General features: G+C 46.5%; 1 protein-coding gene across 1 annotated transcript; it reads right to left on the bottom strand.

Moving 5' to 3' along the window:
• Positions 1-1,770: 1,770 nt before the first annotated feature.
• Positions 1,771-3,586, bottom strand: LOC147322262 (uncharacterized). The gene is made up of 3 exons (XM_086305187.1): positions 2,818-3,586; positions 2,185-2,505; positions 1,771-2,150 (listed from the first exon to the last, which is right to left on the bottom strand). Exons 1-3 carry the CDS (start codon positions 3,535-3,537, stop codon positions 2,031-2,033), a joined length of 1,161 nt encoding a protein of 386 aa, XP_086161313.1. The 5' UTR covers positions 3,538-3,586; the 3' UTR covers positions 1,771-2,030.
• Positions 3,587-26,689: the final 23,103 nt, after the last annotated feature.

Genomic DNA, 26,689 nt, shown 5'->3' with positions numbered 1-26,689 from the left:
TGGCTGCATACAGACAAATACACCCTGTCTCCCAGCATGGTCTGTGTGCAGTAACAACACTCTGATGTCAAGGTCTGAGTAGAAACACCTACAACACATTTTTTTTCTCCTTTTTTTAACATGGAAACATGCAGCCTGGGGCCTGAGGCCTTGTTATTTTGACAGAGCTAAACCAACCTTGCTGATTTGAGTGCACAAGATGACTTTCAAAGCCAGAAAACAGTCATCTCTTTCCTTGTATATAAAGAGCAAGAATAGCACACAATTCTCTCTGTCTTTCAGCATTACACATCTAAGATAACATTTCTATAGAACACCAAATTCCCTCTGTAGTCAGGAGTCATGGAAAGAACATTTTAAACAACTGATATCTGGCAAGGTCAAAATGGTCACTGCGTTCAATTCACAATGAAGGAAAAATTCTTAAAGGCATCACGTTTCAGCTGCTCTATCTCCTCTTACACTGTGTTATTTTTCTTCCTTATAGCAGCCTAGTTTGAGCTGGTGGACTGACTGAGTTTGAAATCATCATCTCAGGGAAGATAATAGGAAACCCATGGGAGTCCTGCTGAAGCCAGAAGACAATGTTGACTGTCAACCTTTTGTGAGAATGCACATATGCTGTTCTTTTATCTTCTCAGCTGAACTCGAAGGCCATCGAAGAAAGGCATCAGAAAAGAGACGCTTGACAACAATTCTCTGCCTATCTTGCAGCCAAATCTTGGAGGCAACTGTACACCAATGTTTTTTCTCATGAGGAAGCAAAGAGGATATTGTATTTTACCTATATGAAATGTCAAATGTAACTTACATAAAATAGCAGGCATTTTCTGTACAAATATAACATTTCAGATCATTAAGTTCCAATGACTGCTAATGGCAGATTCTGTTTTATGTCCTCTATAATACAGATACAGATACAATACAGATCATGTAGGAAATCATGGTTTTCCCTCACCTTGACAATAGTGTGATGGTGTAGATCTGTCACGGTCTGGCTGGCAGACCGTGGGGAGATGGGGAAATAGGACCCAAACGCCGGACTCTTCAGTGCAACAGTGTTTATTTACAAGGTGGTGAAGTAAACAACAATAAATCCCCAGTTTCCCAGACTCCCGTGTAGTGTCTTCTTCCCAAAAGTCCCCGTGTAGTGCTCTCTGCCCCAGTGTCCCTGCACTCCCCGTGCTCACTGCTCCTTCTCGTCCCACACTCCTCCTGAGGGGAAAACAATAGAGGCAGCCGTTAACACTTATCCCAGCAGGCATACACTCACACTTGACTTGTTTGAAGACTGACGTGTAGTCAAACGCAATAATCCAGCGTCGGTGGAAGCTCCATCGCTCATCTAAATAGCTCCCCCGACGAGCCCAGATGAGGAGCAGGTGTGCGGCCAGGACTTCGGGTGTGGCCAGCCCTCAAGTTAGACCACGCCCCCAGGGCTGAAGGTGCCTGTAACTTGGCCACAGCAGAAAGGCAAAACACACACACACACACACACACACACCTGCCTACATACAGATGTGCATAGGGGCAGTGCAGACAACACACCAAATAATAATAATAATAATAATAATAATAATAATAATAATAATAATAACAACAACAACAACAATAATAGTCACAGTCCCCACTGCCCACGGACCCCGAGTCCCCAGAGCCGGGTCCGTGACAGTACCCCCCCCTCTAAGGGTCGGCTCCCGACGACCCAAAACACAGAAACCACAACCCAACCACCCCAGGGCGGGCGGCGGGGGGGGGGAAACAGGACGGAGGGCCGGAAAACCCCAGTTCAAAAGTCCAACCACTGCCATGGTGGCAGCAACAGTTCTTGCGGCCGACCCAGTGGACCGCAAGCAGGCAAAACCCGCTATGGGTCAGGCAGTGGTGGGAAAACCGTTCGGGCGGCCTACCTCCAACCCCGTGGTGGGAGCAGAACGCTTCAGGCGGCCTGCCACGGATCCGGTGGCGACGGCGTTGCAGTTCCGGCGGGCGGCCACGGGTCCGGTGGCGGCGGCATTGTAGCTCCCGCCTCAGCACAACCCATGATTCTCGATGTACCGGCCGGGCTGCAGGACGTGGCGGCCGGGCTGCAGGACGTGGCGGCCGGGCTGCAGGACGTGGCGGCCGGGCTGCTGGACGTGGCGGCCGGGCTGCTGGACGTGGCGGCCCCTCCAGCACGCCGACCTCCAGCTCTGGCTCAGCGGATCCCTCCGGACCTCCGAGCTCCTCCGGTGGCAGCGCGGGCTCACCAGGCTCGCTGAGCTCCTCTGCTGGCAACGCCGGTCCCTCCGGCTCGTTGAGGTCCGCCAGCAGCGGTGCGGGCTTCTCAGTGGGTGGCTCGCTGAGCTGCTCCAGCTCACAGTGCTCCTCCGGCATTAGCTCGCTGGGCTCCCCCGGCTCACTGTGCTCCTTTGGCATGCCGAGCTCCTCCAGCATTAGCTCGCTGAGCACCTCCGGCTCGCTGAGCACCTCCGGCTCGCTGAGCACCTCCGGCTCGCTGAGCTCCTGCTCGGGCAGCGCGAGCTCCACCTGCAGCTCCCGCTCGCTGAGCTCCTGCTCGGGCAGCGCGAGCTCCACCTGCAGCTCCCGCTCGCTGAGCTCCTGCTCGGGCAGCGCGAGCTCCACCTGCAGCTCCCGCTCGCTGAGCTCCTGCTCGGGCAGCGCGAGCTCCACCTGCGGCTCCCGCTCGCTGAGCTCCTGCTCGGGCAGCGCGAGCTCCACCTGCAGCTCCCGCTCGCTGAGCTCCTGCTCGGGCAGCGCGAGCTCCACCTGCGGCTCCCGCTCGCTGAGCTCCTGCTCGGGCAGCGCGAGCTCCACCTGCGGCTCCCGCTCGCTGAGCTCCTGCTCGGGCAGCGCGAGCTCCTCCTGCGACTCCCGCTCGCTGAGCTCCAGCTCCGGCTCGTTGAGCTCCTCCAGCAGCGGTGCTGGCCCCCCAGCTGGCTCGCTGAGCTCCTCCGGCTCGCTGAGCTCCTCCGGCTGCGGCGCGGGATCCCCATGCACACTGAGCCGGTCACCTAGCGGTGACGATGGCGACATGGCAGCAGCAGGCGGTGGATGTGGTGGCAGAGCAGTGGATGTGGAAGGTGGAACAGATGATGACTGACCGACTAGCTGGGCAGCTAATTGAAGTGAGGGTGATATGTCCAACATGAAGGGTGGAGAGGAAAACAATGTTACCGCTGGCTCAGCAATTTCCAGGGGGCCAGAGGCAACTGAGGCCTCCAGTTCAGCCTCTGGGGAAGCCCTGGGGAGAATCTCAGCCTCCCGATTGTCTGTAGTGGCAGGCTCATGTTCTAGCACTGGGTCCGCGGCTCCTCGTACGGTCAGTCCAGAGTCAGCTGGTTCTTCCCAAACCACAGGAGTGAGGTGAGCTTCGGTTTGACGAGGATGACGCCGGTGCCGTCTCTTTCGTGTTGGCGGGGCAAAGGAACCTGTCCCCTGTTCATCTGTGACTGGATTAGTTAAAATGACAGGGTCCGGTTTACTCACTGTGGTGACCAGCACTGTCGGTCTTTGGTCTGCTGACACAGAGGTCATTGAAGAAGTGAGAGGAGATGGAGTAGGGCGCCGTCCTCCTTGCAGTGGAGGGTCCAATATGTGAGGGGCTACTAGCCCTGCTATGTAGGGGTAGAAGGGCGCACAGGCTGCCTTGAACGACTAGCGGGTGGTGGGATCTAAGTCCGTACCCCCCTCTAGCGCGATTGACCCGGACACTTACTTCAGTAAGAATGGGGTTAGTTACCTGGCAACAGTAGGCACAAAAGGAGGACTCCAGGCCCGGACCTGCAATGATAGCAGCGCCTGCACACGGAATACTAGCACGGTCCCACTTAACTCCGTCGTCCTGTGCCTAACCAAATAACTCGGGTGCCCCTACTCCAAGGCAACCTGGGTCGGACAAAAGCATTCAACAACGACTTTTTAAACCACGTGGCTCTTTTTATTTATCTGGAGAGCCCTCAAAAAAACCAAACTTGGTTAACAATGTCCACAGGGCCCTGGAGAGCAAAGGGAAAACAGCAAGGAGCCTCCCCAGGACCAAAGAAATGAAAGAAATAAAATGAGGTAAAATAAATCAAAACAGACTGGTGAGACCCAGAGTTGGGAGTCCTCGACTCCACACAACCCACCCTAGTCACAGGAAAAACACTCACAACACAGCAGAACAGTAAAAGTTAACACAGCAAATATTCTGTCTAAAATGGTCGACACAGTCTCATCACATCATTTATAATGTCCGACACACCAAAGGAACATTTTCAGTCTTTACAGTTCACTCCAGTAAATTGTCTCTGGGGTGGGACGGACAGATAGTTCTAGGGGTATGTGTCATTAACCGGAGTTGCAGTCTGTTAGGCTGTCCAGAACTTCCACAGCCGGAATAGAATGTTCATTCTCTGGTCCACATCAAAGCAAGGAAATAAAACACAGGAACTGTACCTTTGCCCCTCCTGAAATGGAGCGTAATGAACCCACGGGTAGGTGAAACTTTTACACACAGCCAGCTGAAGCAGGGTGAACAACCGGAGCGTCGTCTGGGTGGCAGGGTACTCCAAACACCGCCGACATCGGGGCCCAAGATGGCGGTCCCGCGGGCTAACGGCGCTACGGCAGTCCCCAGGCCGTGCGAAGTGAGGCCGCCCAATTCCTCTCCCGGAAACTCGCTGGTCCTTCGCCAGACAGCCAGCCGTGCTGTCTCGCTTTCTAAACGTTCTTGTCGCCAAACTCTACTGGCAACGCCGGGAAACTGAGGCCGATTGGAGGGGAGCGGCCGCTAGCCTTAGCTCTCGATTAGCCCCTCTGCTAGCGCTATCTCCGCCGACACTTCGCCCCGACGTTACACCCGTAAGGCCGCTGTAGCCGGAGTCAGAGTGCATACACGGACGGAAACCCAGCCTAGACTCGCTGCGGTACCGTATACTGTCTCGCTAACCTCCCGTTTATACTTTGTTCGGGTCTCTTCCTGACCGCGGCCCTTTCCTGGCGTCTCTTCTCATCCGGACACGTGTGCTTTTTTTCTTTTGCTCCGCTCGTCTTCTCTCCCACTGCGCATGTCCGTCTTCTTCACGCTACGTCACTCCCTCTTGGCTGCTTCAGGCTGTAAACAACCCCGTGACCGTTTTCTAAGGGTTGTAAATATGTGCCCTCACATTTCCCCCCAGCTAAACCCTGCCACACCAGCGACGACTCAAGCAGTTCATCCCTCGCAGGACGTACCCCTCGGGTTCGCCTCAAAGGGCGTTCAGACTGCAAAACCTCCCCTCGCTCCTCGTGCACCTCATCACTCGCCTCTGAGGCCCCATCGCTGTCCTCTGGCTCACTTAGGGCCATAACTGGTTGTACCTCCCCCGCTAAATCCGGCTCTAACCCCTGGGCGACATAGTCGCCGACCTCGTCCGCCCCTGGGGCAATGAGAGCGCTCGGGTCCGACTCACATGGGAGTGGTAGAACACAAACCCCCTCCATGAAGTCGGTATCGGACTCCACTTCGGCTGGCAGCCTATTGGCCTGCTTCGGCTGCCATGTCGGCGCTTGAAAGGTGCACAATTTGAGCTGATCCCTATGCACGACCCTCGTCGAGCCACCCTTCTCTGGCTTGACCGTGAACACAGGAATGTCGGGGTGGTTTTGTTTCACCACCAAATAAGGGTTGGGTTCCCACTTGTCCTGGATCTTATTCCTGCCTCTGGGCTTGTGGTTGCGCAACAGCACCCGATCACCAGACTGAAGCAGGGCGCCGCGGGACTTCCGGTCGTAGATCCTCTTCCTCCTCCTAGAGGCCTCCTGAGTAGCCGAGCTTGCTACCTCCACCGCGGTCCTAAGCCTCTCATGGTGGTCCCGGACCCAGTCGTCCAGATTGTCCGCCTCTGGTTCCCTCATGTCTTTCCCTCCCAGGAGGTCCAAGGGCATTCTGGCATCCCTCCCGAACAGGAGGTAGAAGGGCGCATAACCCGTGGAGGAGTGCTCACGAGAGTTATAAGCCATAACCAACTCTGGCAAGTATGTTTTCCAATCCCGTTTCTTCTCTGGTGGCAGTGTCCTGAGCATGTCGTGCATGGTCCTATTAAACCTCTCACACTGCGCGTTCCCCTGCGGATGGTAAGGGCTGGTGCGACTCTTGGCAATCCCGTAGGCCCTGCACAGCTCTTTTATCACACTAGCCTCGAAGCTCCTCCCCTGATCGGAGTGCAACCGGGCCGGGCACCCGTAATAGGTAAACCAATGTTTCAGCAAAGCATTTGCTGTCGTCTCAGCAGTTTGGTTTCTGGTGGGGACGGCAACGGTGAACCTGGTGAACATGTCTGTAAGGACAAGGACATTTTCGTAACCCCCACAAGACTTTTCTAGCACCGTATAGTCCATAGCGAGGACCTCCAGGGGTGCGGTGACATTGCTGCAGGTCATGGGGGCCCTGTGGTTGGGGAAGACATCCTTTGCCAATGCGCACCTCCTGCATTGCTGAACCCAATCTTGAACATCTCTACTCATGGTAGGCCAGTAATAGCTCCTTCTCATCACCGCGAGGGTGCTCTTTGCACTGAAATGCCCCCCATGCTCATGCTGGTTCTCGTATACCTTACGTTGTAAGGTCTCTGGGACAATGAGCTGCCTGATCTCCTCCCCATCATGAGGGTCACTGACATGCCTATACAGCACACCCTTATAAAGCCTAAGGCGGTCGAGCTGTTGGTGAAGCCGCCTCGCGTCCGGTGTTAACGCGTGGAGCTCGGCATGGCTCATCTCCGTGCCCCTCTCAACCACCCGATACACGGGCCCGACGACCGGGTCGCTTTTCTGAGCCCCTTCGACCTCCTCCCAGCTGTGCCCACCGAGAGCTTTCCCAGCAGTCGCTTGTACTCTGGCTTTCAGATCAGCCCTACCATCCTTCTCCAACCTAGCGGGCCACAGACACGCACGCACTTCTTCCGGGCCCACTTTGATAAAGTCCTTGCCTGTGTCCTCCTGCTCGGGTTCCTCTTGGTCGGGGATTCTGGAGAGGACGTCTGCATTCGTGTTTTGTCGCCCAGGCTTGTAACACACCTCAAAGTCATACTCAGCGAGTTGTGCTACCCACCGCTGTTCGACAGCCCCCAGGTTAGCCGTTGCCAGGTAGCGCAGCGGGTTATGGTCCGTGACTACTGTGAATCTGGCGTACATCAGGTAGTCCCTGAATTTCTCTGTGACAGCCCATTTAAGCGCCAGAAGTTCCAGTTTAAATGCGCTGTAATTCTTGTCATTCTTCTCGGAGCCTCTCAGCCCCCGACTCGCGTAGGCTACCACACGCTCTACGCCCTCCTGTTTTTGACTGAGCACAGCCCCGAGTCCGTGCAGACTCCCATCTGTGGTCAATATAAAGGGTAGGCCAAAGTTGGGATATGCCAGGATTGGAGGGGACACCAGGCATCGTTTCAGCTCGTCCAGGGCCTCCTGGCACTCGCCGGTCCAAACAAACGCCTGGGTGCCCCTCGACGTGTTTTTCAACCCTTTCCCAACCAGGGCATGCAGAGGCTTGGCCAACTGTGCAAACCTTGGCACAAACCGCCTGTAGTAGCTCATGAATCCAAGCACCTGCCTCACCTCTCGCACGCTCCTTGGAGCCGGCCATGCCTCCAGGGCCTTGACCTTTTCTAGATCTACCTGGACGCCTTTAGCAGAAATCACGTGGCCAAGGAATTTAACCTCCGGCCGCAGAAGGAAGCATTTGGTCGGCTTCAACTTCAACCCGTGCTGCTTCAAACGTTCGAACACCGTCTCAAGCCTCTCACAGTGACTATCAAAGTCCCGGGAGAAGACTATAATGTCATCCAGGTAGACAAGGAGTATATCAAAACTGAGGTCCCCCAGTACCATACCCATCAGCCGCTGAAAAGTGGCTGGGGCATTGCACAAGCCAAATGGCATCCGAGTCCATTCAAACAGGCCAAATGGTGTTGTAACCGCCGTTTTTCCCCTGTCCGTTTCGCTCATGGCCACTTGGAAGTAGCCTGCGGTCAGGTCCAGGGTCGAGAATAACAGCGCATTGCCGAGCGCATCCAACGACTCTTCGATGCGGGGAAGTGGGTAGGCATCTTTGCACGTCACTTCGTTCAGCTGCCTGTAATCGCAGCAGAATCGAACACTTCCATCTTTCTTAATAACCACCACCGCAGGTGAGGCCCAAGGACTGGAGCTCTCTTTGAGGATCCCCTGGCTAACGAGCTCCTGAACGTGCCTCTTAAACTCTTGAAAGACATGGGGTGGGACCCTTCGGTGCCTCTGTTTGATTGGGGGTGCCTCGGTGGGGATACTGTGTGTCACCGTGGTGGTGTAGCCGTAATCAACTTCGCTTGCCGAGAATACGTCTTGGTGTTGGGCTAACAGCCGACAAAGCTTTTGACGCTGTAGCTCAGTGAGGTCCCGGGTGTTAGCCTGTACAGGGACCGGCAACTGCCCAACCTCGCCCCCTGTCGCTATACTCTCACCCTGACCCAGCGGCTTAACCACGAGTGCCCCCTCTCTCTCCTCTACCCATACAACCTCTTTGGGGAGCACAGCTCGTGGTTTGCTTACAACGGCAAGCCTGGCTCTTGGCATCAGCTTGACAGCCCTCTCGCTTGTGTTCATCACTCTGAGAGGGATTCTTCCACCACTGGTTGTCGCAATAGTGTTGGCAACTAACAGTCCCCGCGGCAGCTCTATCTCTTTTGCCGCCTCTGCCAGCACTTGGCACTCAACCCTAGGTGAGACCCCGCAACGACCCTCCACCACTTTCTCGCTCCTCGGGGGGATGATGACGGGTTCCCTGCCAGCCACCTTGACGAACCCGATTTTGCCACCCGGACCCGTGCGCGGGAACTCCTTCCTCGCTCGGGCTATCAACCGACGGATGGTGGCCTCTGTCTCGTCTGGAGCGTGGGGGTCCATGTGGACGCGACCCCCATCTGCGATAAAGAGCGCTTCGAGGTCTTCTATAACATTCATCCCCACAATCCCTGGGAGCCCATTAGCTTTGTCTACCTGGGGGTGAGTATCGGTGAGTACAAAAATGCACTTCTTACCAACCACTCTCCCGGCGCATTCAACCTCGGCCTCCAAGCAGCCCAAGACAGGAATATCGAGCCCGTTTGCGGCTGTGAGCTCAATCCAGTCTGCTGACTTCAACTCCTGTGGCCCAAAACACCTACGGAAATGGGACTCCGTAATAGCTGTCACATTTGACCCCGTGTCCCAGAGGCAGGTGGTGTCTACCCCCCCTATCTTAAGGTGGACGGTGCGACACCTTCCAAGAGCACTCCTTTGGAGGCTCTCCTCCACCTCTGTCAGAAGACACTCGGCTGCTTGGCGGCCTATGGCCGGTGTGGTGGGGTGTTTCTTGGCCCCACCCTTGGCGTTTGGATTGCCAGAAAATGCCACCTGCGCCAGGTCTATGGGGATAGGGGCCAGAGCCCCTGCGTCTAGCTTTTTGGTACAATGCCGGCTAGTGTGGCCAGGCTCTCCACAGCTGTAGCAAATATATCGCCCTTCGCTGTCCCTCAGGGGTGTTCGCCTGCGCTGTGCACTCTGCTGGCTGCTCCCTCTTTCCCTGCTCTGTAGTGCTAAGTACAGCTCTTCTTGACGAGCAGCTAGTTTCCTAACCTCCTCGTGGAGCATCTCCAGGGTGAGGGGGGATGGTTTATCTTCGGCCGGTACTGCAGCGTTAACCGCACCTCTAGTTCTGAGCCTACTTTGGGAGGCGAGAGAGGACTGGGCTTCTTCTTCCTCGGACCAGTCAACTGCGGCTTGCAGCAGCCCGATGAAGGTTAGGCCTTTCTCCTCTTTGACCCTCCTTTTCATCTCTCGCCTCAAAAGGTCATCTCGCAAACCCAGTTCTTTCAACACCGTCTCTGAGTCGGGAACGCGGTTGGGTTCTCGCCTCTTAATCAAAGCCAGCTTCTCCTGTAGGTCATAGGCATAAGTTCTGACCGTCTCGCTGGACATCTGCCTTCTCTCATAGAACTCCTTCAACCTAGTACCTATGGGGACCTTGTCTCCATAGGTTTGAAGGAGAACCTCAAATATGCCCTCGACAGACTCTACTGCCCCATCCAACATGAACTTAACAGTTGCCCTGGCTTCATCTTTTATGTGTTGCTTGACCAGCTCTACACGGTCCGCCTCTGGCACCTTCATGACTTGGAACGCAGACCGCATTGCCGCGATCCACTCTTCCACACAATCATCTCCACTCTTTCCAGGGCAACCACTAAAATCTGCCAGTTTGCGGTCTCGGTGGACATAGATTGCCGCCGGGGCTTTTAAAGCTTGGGCCTGTTGATCAATCACTGCCCTTGCGAGAGAAAGAGCTTCTCTCTGTTCTTCTCGTGCCTGCTGTAAGGCACCCGCCTGCTCCGCAAGCCTCCCTTGTAGTTCATCAAAGCTCCTTTTCAAATCTTCTAGTTCAGACATGTTTGCCTTAACTCTATTCCTCCTCTATAACGACCCCGAGCCAATGGGTGAATCCTGTTCGTGACGCCAATTGTGAGGGGCTACTAGCCCTGCTATGTAGGGGTAGAAGGGCGCACAGGCTGCCTTGAACGACTAGCGGGTGGTGGGATCTAAGTCCGTACCCCCCTCTAGCGCGATTGACCCGGACACTTACTTCAGTAAGAATGGGGTTAGTTACCTGGCAACAGTAGGCACAAAAGGAGGACTCCAGGCCCGGACCTGCAATGATAGCAGCGCCTGCACACGGAATACTAGCACGGTCCCACTTAACTCCGTCGTCCTGTGCCTAACCAAATAACTCGGGTGCCCCTACTCCAAGGCAACCTAGGTCGGACAAAAGCATTCAACAACGACTTTTTAAACCACGTGGCTCTTTTTATTTATCTGGAGAGCCCTCAAAAAAACCAAACTTGGTTAACAATGTCCACAGGGCCCTGGAGAGCAAAGGGAAAACAGCAAGGAGCCTCCCCAGGACCAAAGAAATGAAAGAAATAAAATGAGGTAAAATAAATCAAAACAGACTGGTGAGACCCAGAGTTGGGAGTCCTCGACTCCACACAACCCACCCTAGTCACAGGAAAAACACTCACAACACAGCAGAACAGTAAAAGTTAACACAGCAAATATTCTGTCTAAAATGGTCGACACAGTCTCATCACATCATTTATAATGTCCGACACACCAAAGGAACATTTTCAGTCTTTACAGTTCACTCCAGTAAATTGTCTCTGGGGTGGGACGGACAGATAGTTCTAGGGGTATGTGTCATTAACCGGAGTTGCAGTCTGTTAGGCTGTCCAGAACTTCCACAGCCGGAATAGAATGTTCATTCTCTGGTCCACATCAAAGCAAGGAAATAAAACACAGGAACTGTACCTTTGCCCCTCCTGAAATGGAGCGTAATGAACCCACGGGTAGGTGAAACTTTTACACACAGCCAGCTGAAGCAGGGTGAACAACCGGAGCGTCGTCTGGGTGGCAGGGTACTCCAAACACCGCCGACATCGGGGCCCAAGATGGCGGTCCCGCGGGCTAACGGCGCTACGGCAGTCCCCAGGCCGTGCGAAGTGAGGCCGCCCAATTCCTCTCCCGGAAACTCGCTGGTCCTTCGCCAGACAGCCAGCCGTGCTGTCTCGCTTTCTAAACGTTCTTGTCGCAAAACTCTACTGGCAACGCCGGGAAACTGAGGCCGATTGGAGGGGAGCGGCCGCTAGCCTTAGCTCTCGATTAGCCCCTCTGCTAGCGCTATCTCCGCCGACACTTCGCCCCGACGTTACACCCGTAAGGCCGCTGTAGCCGGAGTCAGAGTGCATACACGGACGGAAACCCAGCCTAGACTCGCTGCGGTACCGTATACTGTCTCGCTAACCTCCCGTTTATACTTTGTTCGGGTCTCTTCCTGACCGCGGCCCTTTCCTAGCGTCTCTTCTCATCCGGACACGTGTGCTTTTTTTCTTTTGCTCCGCTCGTCTTCTCTCCCACTGCGCATGTCCGTCTTCTTCACGCTACGTCACTCCCTCTTGGCTGCTTCAGGCTGTAAACAACCCCGTGACCGTTTTCTAAGGGTTGTAAATATGTGCCCTCACAAATAGGTGAGCAGCAAGCGGCGGTGGGAAAACCTTCCGCCTATTAAGAAAAAACCAGGCAGCGAGGGCTGCCAGGGAGGCAGCCGCATCCTCCTTGCCTGGACAGCCTAAACCAAACAGTTCAAAGCTAGAGCTAGCCCTCAACACAGTTACAATTTGAATTAGTTTTGCAATGTCCAGAAAGCTCATGGAACAGGTGGTTGAAGACAGGAAGGCATCAAAAAATACGACCTGCATGTGTCTCTGATGTGGATCCGCCGCCTGGATAATGCTCCGACAGTATTTCCAGAGCTGGGCGAGCAATTCCTCCTGTGAGACGGTCCTTGAGTCCGCTGGGCCCATAATGGCTGGATTATTCTGTCACGGTCTGGCTGGCAGACCGTGGGGAGATGGGGAAACAGGACCCAAACGCCGGACTCTTCAGTGCAACAGTGTTTATTTACAAGGTGGTGAAGTAAACAACAATAAATCCCCAGTTTCCCAGACTCCCGTGTAGTGTCTTCTTCCCAAAAGTCCCCGTGTAGTGCTCTCTGCCCCAGTGTCCCTGCACTCCCCGTGCTCACTGCTCCTTCTCGTCCCACACTCCTCCTGAGGGGAAAACAATAGAGGCAGCCGTTAACACTTATCCCAGCAGGCATACACTCACACTTGACTTGTTTGAAGACTGACGTGTAGTCAAACGCAATAATCCAGCGTCGGTGGAAGCTCCATCGCTCATCTAAATAGCTCCCCCGACGAGCCCAGATGAGGAGCAGGTGTGCGGCCAGGACTTCGGGTGTGGCCAGCCCTCAAGTTAGACCACGCCCCCAGGGCTGAAGGTGCCTGTAACTTGGCCACAGCAGAAAGGCAAAACACACACACACACACATACCTGCCTACATACAGATGTGCATAGGGGCAGTGCAGACAACACACCAAATAATAATAATAATAATAATAATAATAACAACAACAATAACAATAATAGTCACAGTCCCCACTGCCCACGGACCCCGAGTCCCCAGAGCCGGGTCCGTGACAAGATCTGTATAAAGTAATAAAAACCGCATTGATTTGTGAGTCTAGAATCCTGAGCTGATTGGATGATGCAAGCTAAGGGAGTTGTGTCTTCTTCTTCCAAATTAAAACATGAATAATTTGTCAATGAAGTCATCTTCCTGATTGAACTTTCACTAGGCTTACTCTACTGGTGTAAAGGTATCCATGGGGGATTCTTTTCCTTTTAAGCTCTTAGATTCAGCTCTTCCCCGATGGGTGAATTACAATTAGATGGAGTAGGTAGGGGTTCTATGTATTACTCAAGCACACTATTGCTAAATGACTGCATATAGGCCTTCTCCCATAGAGCTTGAACCTGCTACCTTTGGTCATGAGATGGCCTCTCTGAACAGTGAAGCACCCTGCAGAGGGATGAGTTAAGAAGTAGGGCTTATAGCTAAACCTGTTCAGCTGTTGATATCATTCCCACCTTCACTCATAAAACCCAACGGAGGCTCCTTAACATCAAACTTGCACGGTTATTTCAGTTCCCACTCACTCAGTTATTATTGTGTCGAGAAAAGAAAAGTTTGCAGGTGGGAGCACCTCTATAAAAGCAGAAGTTTTGCCAGTTTGGAAGTTAGCATGTTAACATGCTAACCATACAACCCTGAGAGAAAAAGCAAGAAACCCAAGAGCTACATATCAGATTTTAGAGGCCTCAGTTACCATGTTAATTGTTAAAATTCAATACAACTCAAAAGAGACTGAAATTTGACTTCTTTGGAAGGTAGCAGCTAAGAACTATTAGAATTACAATTATTATTGTTGCATTTTGGTGGTTATTTACAGTTTTCATAATGACCATTAGCCAAAAAGCTCATTTCTGCTGCTTGCACAATTTCATTCTTTCTGTCACTACCCAGATCTCGTAACTGTAGGTGAGGATGGAGACGTAGATCGACCAGTAAATCGACCGCTTTACTTTTACACTTTCCAGCAAGATGGACTGATGCAATGTCTGCATCACTGCAGCTGTGGCCCCAATCTATTTTAAACTGTTAATTTAAACATTTTCCTCTTCTGGCTTCCTCCTTGGACCTCACAGAGGATTTATTTCATTTTCTATAAAGAGTCAGAATTTCTACACATTTCTTGCCTTAGAGGTACAGGCTTCTGTCTTCCCACACTTACTTACCTGGAAGTTCACATGTTTCCTTACAGAGAAACATTGGGTTGGGGCAATTTTGCAGATTGTATCCAAACTGTATGGTGATTGTACAGGGCCATTGCTTCCAAACTACTCTGATTTACTCGCATAAGCAGGGTTGGGAGAACAAAAATAGATCAAAATGCTTGTTTTTTTAAATTTAACAGTAATTTTGAGTGCAAAGTAATATTTTTGCATAGGGCAATAATGTGGATGTGGGACATTGCAGTCATTGAGCTGACCATAAACTCCACTATATACAGGTTTTCTTGAGTAAAATGTGAGTAGGGATGGGAATTAATAAGAATTTAGCAATTCCATGATCAATTTTCATATCGATTCTCATCGGGTTTTCATTGGCTCCGCTTTGATTCTCCACCATCTGCAAGCTGTATACCAAAGAAATTACGTTCATGCAAATGAATTGGATCCTGTGTGGTCAAATGTTTCTGCATGTTGCAGGTATGTCCTCTGTTTGTTGTGATTGGTGTTAGGATTTCTCAAAAAATCTGTATTACACGTATTACGGAGAACACATCACTTTTGCATTTCTACATAAAATGACCTGCATTGTCTCATAATTAGTATTTAACAATATAAACCTATAGGCTACAGCCCCACACACCAACACAAATCCATATTAGGAAACACATAATCTTTTTCTTAGCATTTATGTATGAACAGAAAGTTGACAGCACAGAGGAAAGATGAAAATCAGCACAAAGAGACTTCAAAGTGAATGCCATGGTGATGCTGCTGTAGAAACGTGAACAGGTAGAAGCATAGGCTGCAGCCTGATTGCAAATGAATGCTTTTGTTACCTGTTGAAGTTTAGGTTCCAGCTGCTGAGCTGGGGTCTGCATTGACTCAGCTTTAAGATCACTCTGGGTTCTTGGCTAGCTTAGAGTTAGTGTGTTGTTGTTGCATGTGCTTGCAAACAGTCAGAATTTTGTTAGAAGTATAATGCAGTTATTTCTGTTCTGGATGCAGTTTGCACCATCTCACTCCTGTTCTTTTGTGCAATAAAAAGAAAAGTCATGCCCTTTATTGTCACTGTACATGTACAACAAAATTCTGGGTGCTCCACACCAGCTGTGCCTGTGGGGCAGCCCGTGAGAATTGCTAAAGCACAAACTGGGTCATGCAACAGGGCCAATAATCACAAGTGCACCAGCAAATCTGCAAGAGAATGACTGAAAAACAAAAGAATCAAGTTGTTGCAATGGCCCAGTCAAAGTCTAGACTTGAACCTGATTGAAATGTTGTGGCAGAACTTTGTGGGGAGTGTCTGAATGCATGCAAATCACAATGAACCGAAGCAATGTTGCAAAGAAGAGTGGACCAAATTTCCTCCACAACAATGTGAGAGATTGATAACATGATATAGATTTTTTTTTTCCTATTACTGCTGCTAAAGGTGGCTGTGCAAGTTACTGAATAATGGGGGGATTTTTTACAGGTCATGCATCGGGTCATGTGAAAACAAACTCTACAGTGTGTATATTTCACCTTATTTATAGCAATTTCCCATAGGAACCTTTGCATTTGCCAGTGGTAACACTGTGCAGAATGAAGACAGCATCTACCAATTACTTGATGCTCACACTCTTAACAGTGTGACACAATGGAAACATTAATTGAGTCCCCTTTGGTTGGAAGATGTAGGCAACAAAAAGAAAATATTGCTACATGAAACTGCTCACAGCAAGGTATATGGATTTCTTTGAGTAACCTGGGTATGATTTCTAGAAAGAGTCACTGCTACTGTGCTATTCCATTTATTTGTTTATGTATTTATTTATTGCCAAGTGATCTTTAATTCCAATATAGTCAACAGAAGGCAGACATTTGAGCAGCCAGAATGGGGCAATTTAGAGCAAAAAAGTCTAGATGAATAAATAGTGCTAAAGGCCAAAGGGAAAAAATATGCTAATTTTGGGGGTGTACTGTCCCCTTAACGTTCAGGACTTATTCATTGTATAAACAAACAAAATTCTGAACAGCAGATGCTCTTCAAACACGTCCTGCCCCAGCTCCTTTTGCAGCACTCACTCTGCACTTAATTTGTATTCCTTCCTCCAAGTGTCATTTGGTCAGGCTCAAGATTCAAATCTACAATTAGCCTACGACTTTGTGCAGTGGATATAGTTACTCCCCCTGTCGTGTAACATGAAAGATCTCTCGAGATCTCTGCCAGCAAGGTCAAGGCGATGTTCCAATATTCTCACTCTCTCTCTCTCAACACGGAAATACCAGGTGGGAGCCGAATACTAACTGAAGCTTTCCAGCTCTTTCCCTAGCATGAAAAAGAGATGTAATTGTTTACTCTTTGTGCACAGTCGGATAGCTAGGAGGGCTGATCCTTATTATGTATCAAGTGCTGCAGCAGAGACAGAGAGAAGAGAGGCCTGTTTGCCCTGGCTCCCCAGAGGGAGCTCTATTCAACGGCAGCCTGATGGATACTCATGCTTTTGTTCTTAGGGATTTCCACAGGCTAACAGCAATGCTTTTCTACCGTCTTGCTGCCATCTGCATTTATGAGATCGTATTTTCTCTCTTTTACTTTTTTTTAAACGTCTTTAAATAAAATAAAAAATATAGCTTGCAGACTTTACCAGCTTTAAAGAGGTGGAACCATGTGTGGCATTTTAATGTCTTATTTGAGATGCAAGATGTTGTTAGTAAACAATAAAAACTTGGAGGACTAAAAAGTTTTATGAGTGAACTTTTTTTGTGAATGCAATGTAAAATGCAATACAGTGCATGCTTGGACTATTGCCTCATAAAGCACTATTAAGTTAAGTACAGTACAGTATGTTGTAAGCACTTGGACAGAAGAATCTTGTATTCCATTTTGTTATGGCTTTGTGTGCCACTTCATAATGTAAAAAATTGTAAAAATATATTATGGCGCAGTGGTTAGCACTGTTCTGTTAGCACCTTTACATTCAGCCGGGACCTTTCAGTATAGATTTTGCATTTTTTCCACATGCCTGTGCGGGTTCTGTCTTTGGGTACTCTGCCTTTTCTTATACACTCCCAAGGCATTCAGTTAGTGGGGTTAGGTTAACTGTTGATTCTAACCTGCCCATAGGTGTGAATGTGAGTGTGGATGGTTCGTCTCCCGCGGTTACCCCTGTGACACACGTGGTGACCTGGGTGTGTCCCAAGTCTTGCCCTACTGTAGCTGGAATATTTCATTTCTTGGACTCCACTATAACTACTATTACCACTACCCTTCCTGTCGTGATTGGGTCAAATCACCCCAATTTACAAGATCATTAATATTGTGTTTTACATCTGGTTGCCTCAAGGCTTTATGACATCCTCCACACTGCGGACTTGAATATATAAAAGTGATGAGCACCTTTTTCAATGAATTGTGAGCGTTTTAATCAGCCGGTCAATATCCATAGGAAATGAATGCCAGAAAAATGGGTTGAGCAATCAAGATCCATATTGGCTGATTAGAAAGTCTGATAGCTTGACTTTGACATTTAACAGTGATTTCTGCTATTTCTATCCTTCACAAAATACAATTCGACCTTTAAATACTCATTTGAACCTGCAAAAATTATAAAAACCAGTCATGTGTTCAACAAGAGAATGGGATATGACAGCTGATTAGAAAGTGGAACATCATTAGTTCCTTGTGGTACGTCAGGGAGATTTGTCCACGGCCTGATGGCCCCGTTGTCAAAGAGGCAATATTACTGAACAGATGACACCACATTATAGCAGCACATAGGAGGAATTCATTAACATGGTCTTATTGTCACCTCAAAGCAGAAAATGGGAAAAGAGAAGAACATTACAATCGCCCCAGATCAGTAACTCCTGATAAAGTACCCTTTAAATGCCTCTGAATCATTTTATCTTCTGACATTTAATAAATGGCATCATTTGTCCAACGTGCCATGTATGACAGCTACGGCTGCACCAGCTTTGGTGCGTTAAGCATCCACGAGTCAACTGTGACATTTTACATGTCGTTGTGCAATCTGCATCTGGGGTTCACCTGCCACAGATGTTTTGCAGCACAAGTAATATAAGCTCATGACAGAAATCACGGTTAAAAAAGACGCAAATGATTTATCATCAAAGGATGCCTTGGGAAAGAGAGAGATATTGAGAGAGAGATCCATGCTGCCCAGGTTTGAATTCCCATTCAAATGCCAACAGCATGTATCCCTCACTGCCTATAACAGAATGGGGGCAATGTGCTTTCAACAGTTCCTTTCCTAGATGGAGTCCTGCTGTGGCAACACGCTGCTGTCTGTCTGCCTGCGTTGTTTTTTATGCCCCTTCTAGCTGAACGTGCTGCCTAGTGGCTCAGCAGAAGAAAGCATAACGACATGAATAGTTGCAGAGTCAGGACTCTATGAATTGGTTTGGTATTTGTGACTTTCAACTGGACGCTAGATTTGGACAAGATTATTGCTTTCAAGAGATGCTGACAGAAAGCAGCCGTATGAAGTTATTTAAAATTGAATCGTTTTCTACGGTGTGCCTGGTAGGAAAAACATCCAAGAGATACCTGAAATTTTTGCAGGGGTGTCCACAAAAAGATACACCAACAAAGACTGAGTGAGGAAAGAGCGCGTCAAGTAGAAGGATTCTGAATGAAAGTGGAAGCTGGTTCCATCGACTGCACACTGAAGTGACAGCCAAAGGCTGATTGGTTGATGGGATGAATTGAAGACTTATTGAGTTAAGCATCCAGGAAAAGCTGAAATGTAAATAAGTACACAAACCACATTGATTTCAGAGCCTGCTAGTCTTGATATGAACTTATTTGTTTGTGGTGTTTTTGTTTAAGCATGTGTGGATGGTTGAGGGTGAGGGGCTTTTGGGGGATTGCAGTATTGACATATCACCTCATAAGGGTGCTATGACAACTACTGCTCATTTACCCATTCAGCAGGCACAGCACAGCATTAGCATTCATTTAGAGTCTGAGCATCTAAATGTAACTCCAACATTCAGGTCTGGTTTGGAAAGGAAATGAACGGAAACGTTTGGGGTTTTAGCTGCTGAACATTTCACTCTATTTACAGTCTAGTCAGTCACTACAAGACAAACATTCTGATTTGGTTTTTTGGTATGATTTTAGAGACTTTTTTGCTGAACTCTGCCACTTTATGAATCTGGAAAAAAAACATAATGATAGTGAAGGAAAACAGGAAAGCTCCAAGCCACATTAATGATCTAAAACAAGTGACTATGGTGACCTTTTAAACAAAGGAATAAGGTGTTAATTATTTGTGTATGTGTATCCTCTGTTATTTATCATGTGGTTAGAGTTATTAAAGCTTAGAATTAATGAGCTTTGAGTTTCGTAACTGCTCCTCGTTGTGTTATGCGCTTAAATATGGAAAAGCTAAATGTTTAAGAAGAGATATAAAGGGCTGTTTTGCCAGAAATTCAAGGTTATGTGTAATTATACTAAAATATATTAGTGGATACTATGTGACCTTTGTAGGCAAACATTTTCCATCAAATGTGACCCAGTTTTAACCTTGTACACAGATTACGTGTACCCAAGTCTTGGTCTAGCTTCTATTTAGGTTCCATTAATAATATGCTTTTTTAAAGTAAGCCACAGGCAAGCTTTTTTTTTCCATAAAGCAGCCATACAAATGTTTCTGAATGAAGCCCTTTTTTGTGTGGTTGGGTTGAAAGCCGAGTACATGAAATACAGCACAGGCAGTATCTCAGGCCTCAGTAGCGGTCACTGTCTCTCTGTATGAGTCTGCACATTCAGAGCTGAGGGTACCAAGCAGGACAAGATGGCCATCCTCATTATCTTCAGTGTGGACATTGCTGAGGGTAGACTCAGTGACGTGTTTCACTAAAGTCTGAGTCTATGTTAAAACATCTGAAATTTGCTTCACACTGACAGACCTTTTTGACTTCACTGAACACACAGAGAGTAAGACTGGATAATTCTACTTCTGTGTCGGGAGACATTTCCATCTTAACAAGTCATCAAGATTTCTGTGGATAAACTGGAGAGCCGAGACTCTTGAGAAATCCGTTACCAGCTTTTAGCCTATTCGGTCTGCTATAATTACCAGTTAAAATCTGAAAATGGAAATGCCATTGATGTCTTTTATTAGATTGTTGAAGTGCATTGGAACTCATTATTCTACATAATTACTAGAGGATTTGCCCTGATAACATTCTTGATCTCGTCTGATTTTATCGTGCCGCCCTTTTTAGCCTTTTCCTTTTATTTTATTGGAATGTGAGGAAAAAATAAACAGAATTAAAATTGGTCCGATTGCATAGATGAGTCAGAAATAACTAACTTTAGCTGCCCGCTGTGGAAAATTCTCTCACTTATCCTGGTAAAGCGCATGTTGACATTGCAGGCTGGAGCCAGCGCTGCCGCTCAGATCATATTTGGCCACACCGAGGGAGCGAGCAACTGAATCCAGGAGTTGGCAGCGGGAATATTTGGAGACTTCTGCTACTGTAGGCTTATTTAACATAAGCTCTAATCACACAGGACCAATTATAAACTACCTGGGAACATGTGGTGACTTATAAAAACTGCTGAGATTGTTGGAGGTTTTAATCTGGTATAAAATCAGCTGTGCTTGTAGTTGCAGCCACAGTTCCCTGCTTCGAAGGGAAAGGCCTCACCGGATTATACTATCACCAGTGTTTTGCGAAACACAGAGGTTGGCGAGCAATTCATTAATCAAGTGAGATCCCTGCATAATACCGGTCCCGTGCTAATAGGGCTAACGTCAGGCACTGCCAAGGTACAAGCAAGAACAGGCCACCACCAGAGTGAATTAAAGGTACAATTAAAGGAACGTTTGTAACAGCTCAGCAAAAACAATAAGTCATAAAAAGGTGACATTTCTGGCCTGATTTCAACACGGGAAGGGCAAAAGATGCAAGGAATGAGAGAAAACCTTAGCTTAGGTGACAACACTGCCAACATTTTTCGTGCACACATTGAATAAGAAGTCTCAGTTCAGTCTCTGCTTGAAGATGGAGTTTTTTTATCCCTAGGTGCTGAGTATGATATGCTGACTCTTAGGTATTGGAAGTATGGTGGGTGACAGCAGCTCAGTATCTAGAAAAATGAAAGTGAGAGCGAGTGAAGATTTGGTGAATCCTGGAGAAATTGGGTATGACACTTAACCCAGTGTGTGCCTCAGTTCAGATGCAAACATTAGACTGTGGTATTTCTAAGCAGCTCAGCTCAGCGGTAAGAGAAATGAATGAGACACCAGGTGCTGCTGGGTAGTTTTTCATAAAAGCTAAAAAAGTACATCATGACTGTCAAGCTAATTAAAAGAGGAGGCACTAAAGTCTAGATTCAGGTAATAGAGAATCAGAAGTGGATCTCCATCTGTTCCCAGTAATCACACACACTAGCACACCAGCTTCTATAGCAGAGATTCAGTTCACAGCGTGGAAACCAATAGTTCAGCACAGACATTTGATGGGAGTCTTCAAAATAGTTATGCTACTTTTACCATCCAACCACTCAGAACTCTTAGGGACAAACCTTCAGTCAAATCAGACACTGATTACTATCACAGAGTCATTGCTTATGCAAATTATGATTGTCTCTCCTCTTTCATACTTTATTACCTCTCAGGCTTCTGTTATTAAACCATTTATATCAATATCATCAGATGATCAAAGTTCTGCTCATGAAAAAAGGGAGTTCATCACTGTGATATCTAAAAAGCGCAGAATTTTCTTTTCTGTTGATAATTTAATAAATTACCTCAACCTGGCACTTATTTATCACTTCATTCATCTAGCATCACCAGTTTTTAACACTTTGCAACTAGTTACTGAACAGTAAATTGTATGAGAGGGAAATTGCAGAGGTAGATATTTTATCTAAATCTAGCCTGCAATCATAACATTAACTCTTGTTAACTGTTGTAGTTGTGTACAGTGGGTTTTGGCAGGTGAGGGATCTCTAAAAGCCAGTGGAGCGGTGAAGTGGGGAAAAATAATTAATTTCAATATAATATAGCAGAATGGAAGCTGATTGTTTGAAGCGATAAGAAGATGATTAGATTAGAGCAATGATGTCAGCATTAAGGTTGACAGCTTAGGACGGAGGAAATGATGTAAATGGACTGGTTCTTATATAGCACTTTTCTACTCTGAGCACTCAAAGCGGTTTACACAACTTGCCTCATTCACCCATTTGCACTTTTTTTCTATGCTCTTCCTATGGATGTGCTTGCTGTCTAACATTCATTCATATGCCGATGGATGCACTAGAGAACAACTTGGGGTTAGTATCTTGCCCAAGGATATTTGGTATGCAGACTGGGCTGGAGCAGACGGCTACAAACCACCAACCTTCCGATTAGTTAGTGACCTGCTCTGCCACCTGAGCTACAGCCACCCCGAGAACAGACTAGCAGCTGAACACCCAGGAAAGCATTTCACATTATGAAATAACGACATAATTTCAAAACAGATGATCTACAGATCAGAATAGATAGACAGATAAAGATAGAACATAAGATCCAACCTTTACATTTCCAGTTTAACAAATGTCAGTTTCTGAACAGTACTTCCTTTTGAAAAATCATCTTTTTTGTTCTCTTGTCCTCTGAGTGAAGATGCCACACATTAATGTTTTGTTTCCTCTGTGAAAAATAAAGCCACTGTACCTTTAGCTGACATAACAGATTGTGTGTCAAACTGCACAAAAACAGTCTGGTCTGCTGATATTTGTTGAGCTGTTTGAAATGTTGAATTACCTGCCACTTAAAAGAGGAACTCTGTTCATGCTTGCTCAAACTTGCGCTCCTTTTTATGTCATCGTGCTGCCTTTATTGACATCTGCATCCATGAATACCTGTCAAAGATAAAAGGGAAGGAAGGATGAATGTGCAGACAGACCGTGGGGTAACATTTCTTCACGATTTCACGAGTGTCTGTGCATCTCCATTGCATCAGCTGGAGGCAACATTGGATGCAGTACAGGTACAATTAACTCACTTTGGTAGTTCCTATATAAATATGACTGCTTTGTTTTCTTTTGGTTGCTTTACAGGCTCATTTTCTTACTTGTTTTATATCAAAAATAGAAACACATACCTAAAACCTACAACTATTATTATATGTAGTGAAATCCTAAGTAATTACATGTGTAAATACGCACCAAATGACTAGTATTGGAAATGGATTGAATACATAAATACATTATATTACCTCTGCATCTGTGCTTTTCTGTATATTTACAAAAAAACCAAACAATATCAAATGTATAGATACAGGCTTTCTAAACAGACCAAACCCAGACACAGTTAAATACTTGACAAGAACTACGGTACGAGTTTCCTACGTTGTTTTAAAATAAAAATAAATGTCTTACTTTACATGTTACATCTTTTTAAATTCTGGCCAGGAAGTGCAGACACGTTTTAACAGCATGGCTGTGATACAGCTCGCCAGCTAGAGCTGATGTTCGGCAGCAGTGCTCTTTTATTCTTCTTCACACATTGCCAGAAACCCGCTGAGCAATTTACTGAGCAGAATGCTGAGCAAAATTCACCTCCACAAATTATGCATTAGGTTAGCGAGAGCTTATCTCAACACAACCACAACACAGTTTTCCCAATTATTAGAACAGTAAACAAATGAGATTGTATATATGGAGATGTACTGTCATGTCCTGGATCATTTTTCAACGCAAAGTGGCCTGCAGGGCTTTGACACCCACACATCAGGGTTGGTCATTGATAACAGTGAAGCATTCATTATAAACATGTCATTATGCTGCAGCCAGATGTTTATCACACTTTTACTTTTTTCACAGAAACAAAGCGTGTTAGTGTGTTAATATGTAATTTTACTTGCTTTTTATCCTCTCAGTAAGTTAAGGATTACATTTGCTTAATTTGATTATTGATATACTGTATGTTTTAAGTAAGTATTGTCTCGTGGCATTGTTTTGTTTAGAGACCAGTGTTGGATGTTCCAAAGTGACGTGTCACTGTATACACAGTATATTTTTCAGTAACACAGTAATTTTACACATTTTTTTACTAAATTTAATAATTACAGGACATTACTCTCACAGCTACAGTTATATTATTACTTGTGTTACAAAGGCTCAATAGTCATCTGCACACCAGGTGGATAGAAAGAAAAAAAAGTCAAACAAAGTTGGTTTTTCTTCCTGCACGCTTGCTTCGTGATTGGCTGATTTCAGTTACTTTAAGTAAGTAAAATTTATTTTTATAGCGCTTTTCACAGATAGTAACCACAAAGTGCAAGAAATGGAAATATAAAACAATATAACAGTAAATAAAACAGCAATGTAAAACAATAAAAAGAACATAAGAGGAAACTAATCAAATGCTTTTCTAAATAAAAATGTCGTCAGCTGTTTTTTAAAAAAATCAGTGGAGTCCATACTGTGTACTCTCCAGAGTCGTTTCAGTGGAATGCAATTTACGAGAACCAGACTGGAAAGTATCCATAACAGCATTTTTATCCAGGAAATAGTTAAGTTGTTCTACTGCTACTTTTTCTAAAATCTTCGATATAAAAGGCAATTTGGATATTGGCCTATAACTGTTAGGAAGAGATGGATCCAGGTGAGGTTTCTTTAATAATGGCTCAACAACAGCTTGTTTAAAGAAGCTGGGAACTGAGCCAGTATGAAGAGAAATATTTATCATTTCCACAGTACAGGGGCCAGTGGAATCATTGGTGGAGCGATGGACATTACTGTATACATGATGCATTGTATGATGTATTGGTACTGTTAATTTATGTTTATGCAATGCCTGTATGCACAAGGTCTGTAATCAAAATTATATATACAATGCTAAAATATAATTATTGTTGTTATCCATGAAATTTTACATTTACTGTTTAACAAGAAAATTCAGAAGAATAGTTCTTACTACATTATTACTTTTTGATGAGGATGCTAAATTGCTTTATGTGCATGCCTGAACAGAAAAATTTGTTTTAATGGTTCATTGTTATGCTTGATTAATTTCTGACTTTCAGAAGTTCAGTGTGCTGGCTCAGATTTAAGAACAAAAACATGAATGCAGTCTGTTATATTCCTAATAAATTACAGTGTAATTTCTAGTTTTAACAAGATTTTGACAGATTTCTAAAATATTTGTGTTTTCATGTTTTATGACAGTTGGCCTAATAAATTTGTTGGACACTGTAGTTGGGAACAGACAGCAAAAGATTTAAAATTTATCAAAAATAGTTGCCATATTATCAAAAACAGATCACAGTTAATCACTGCAATCACAGACAATTACGGCAAATATTTCCAAAGATAAAGCAATCATTGCACATGGCCGCAGTAATTTTAGTTATGCCACAGTCTCAAAGCACTGTTTTCCCTAACTTTCCTCTGATTGGCTGCCCCTCACAAACATCCATTCAAAAAGCACATGGATGAACCTTGTATTTTGTGTATATCAAAAACAAAGATGATTTTTAATATGCATTCTCTTTGTGAAAAGGGAGTAAATAAATAAATGAAAACATGCAGACGCATTTGCATTTACTCATTTTGCATTAAATAATTGGTTTGTACAGCTTCCATCTACCTCAGTATGTCATAAATGACGTGATTCTAAAAAAAAGTAAACAAGTTCAACTTAACTGTCAAGAAAATTATGTCTGGCAGGCACAATTTTCCTGTTTCCTGTTTTTAACACATTCTGATGTGTTCTTTGCTTTTAAGATCTGAGTCTGGGAGCCATCTCCCAAAATACCAATTATTTTAGGGTTTTTTTCTTTCTTTTTTTTGTTGGGTTTCCTTCCATCATTTGTCTTCCCGGCATCTATGCCAACACTTTAACAGCCAAGCTGCCATGGGCTTGAAAAATCCTGACATTTTTTTCAGGTTAATCATGTAATATTTATGTAACGTCATGGAGACACTTGCAGATTTGCATGCCTAGGGGTCCAATTTTTGTACCCCTAGTGCAGCTCAGAATGGAAAACAAATGTGTCTCCATGCATTGTTATGTTTCTCTTGTACATCAGATCTGTGCCACAGGTGACATTACACATCAGAATTGGGACTCTTTCAATTGCTGCATCAGTGTGTAGCCATAGTTACATCGATTTTCACTATTCAACACGGAGATAAGAAACACAGTCAAAACACATGCATATTCATACATCCAATTGAAATTCATCAGTTTTGGTATGAACAGAAACCAGTGAGGCCTCTTGGAGACTGCCCTCCAGCAATGGAAAGTCCCTTTTGGACCAGAACACCCAGAGGCATCGCAACTCCAAAGACTCTGTGGTAAACACACTACCAGCTGCTGTGCTCATGCCAGAGTACTGATGGAGACTTACTTAATGACAGAAAGAAAAACTGCCTGAAAACCTGTGTTTCAGAGCTACTCGTGGCTCCGGATGAATTCTGCTGACAATCCTAGGTCTTAAGCCAGTGATGAGCATT

Source organism: Aulonocara sp. 'chitande type north' Nkhata Bay, linkage group LG9 (genome assembly GCF_057382095.1).
Source record: "Aulonocara sp. 'chitande type north' Nkhata Bay isolate Kocher_YH1m ecotype deep benthic linkage group LG9, A_spYH_male_GT1.1, whole genome shotgun sequence".
In the NCBI taxonomy this organism is placed as follows: domain Eukaryota; kingdom Metazoa; phylum Chordata; class Actinopteri; order Cichliformes; family Cichlidae; genus Aulonocara; species Aulonocara sp. 'chitande type north' Nkhata Bay.
The sequence above is the reverse complement of the archived record's forward strand: the minus strand, read 5'-3'. Positions and strand labels throughout refer to the sequence as shown.

What these genes read in the sequence shown, in the direction of transcription:
- LOC147322262 (XM_086305187.1), bottom strand. Translation starts at nt 3,537, where the DNA reads ATGACCTCTGTGTCAGCAGACCAAAGACCGACAGTGCTGGTCACCACA. An exon ending in TCAGCGAGCGGGAGCCGCAG is followed by an intron (nt 2,506 to 2,817) that starts GTGGAGCTCGCG and finishes CTGCCCGAGCAG; the next exon opens with GAGCTCAGCGAGCCGGAGGT. An exon ending in CCGCTGAGCCAGAGCTGGAG is followed by an intron (nt 2,151 to 2,184) that starts GTCGGCGTGCTG and finishes CACGTCCAGCAG; the next exon opens with CCCGGCCGCCACGTCCAGCA.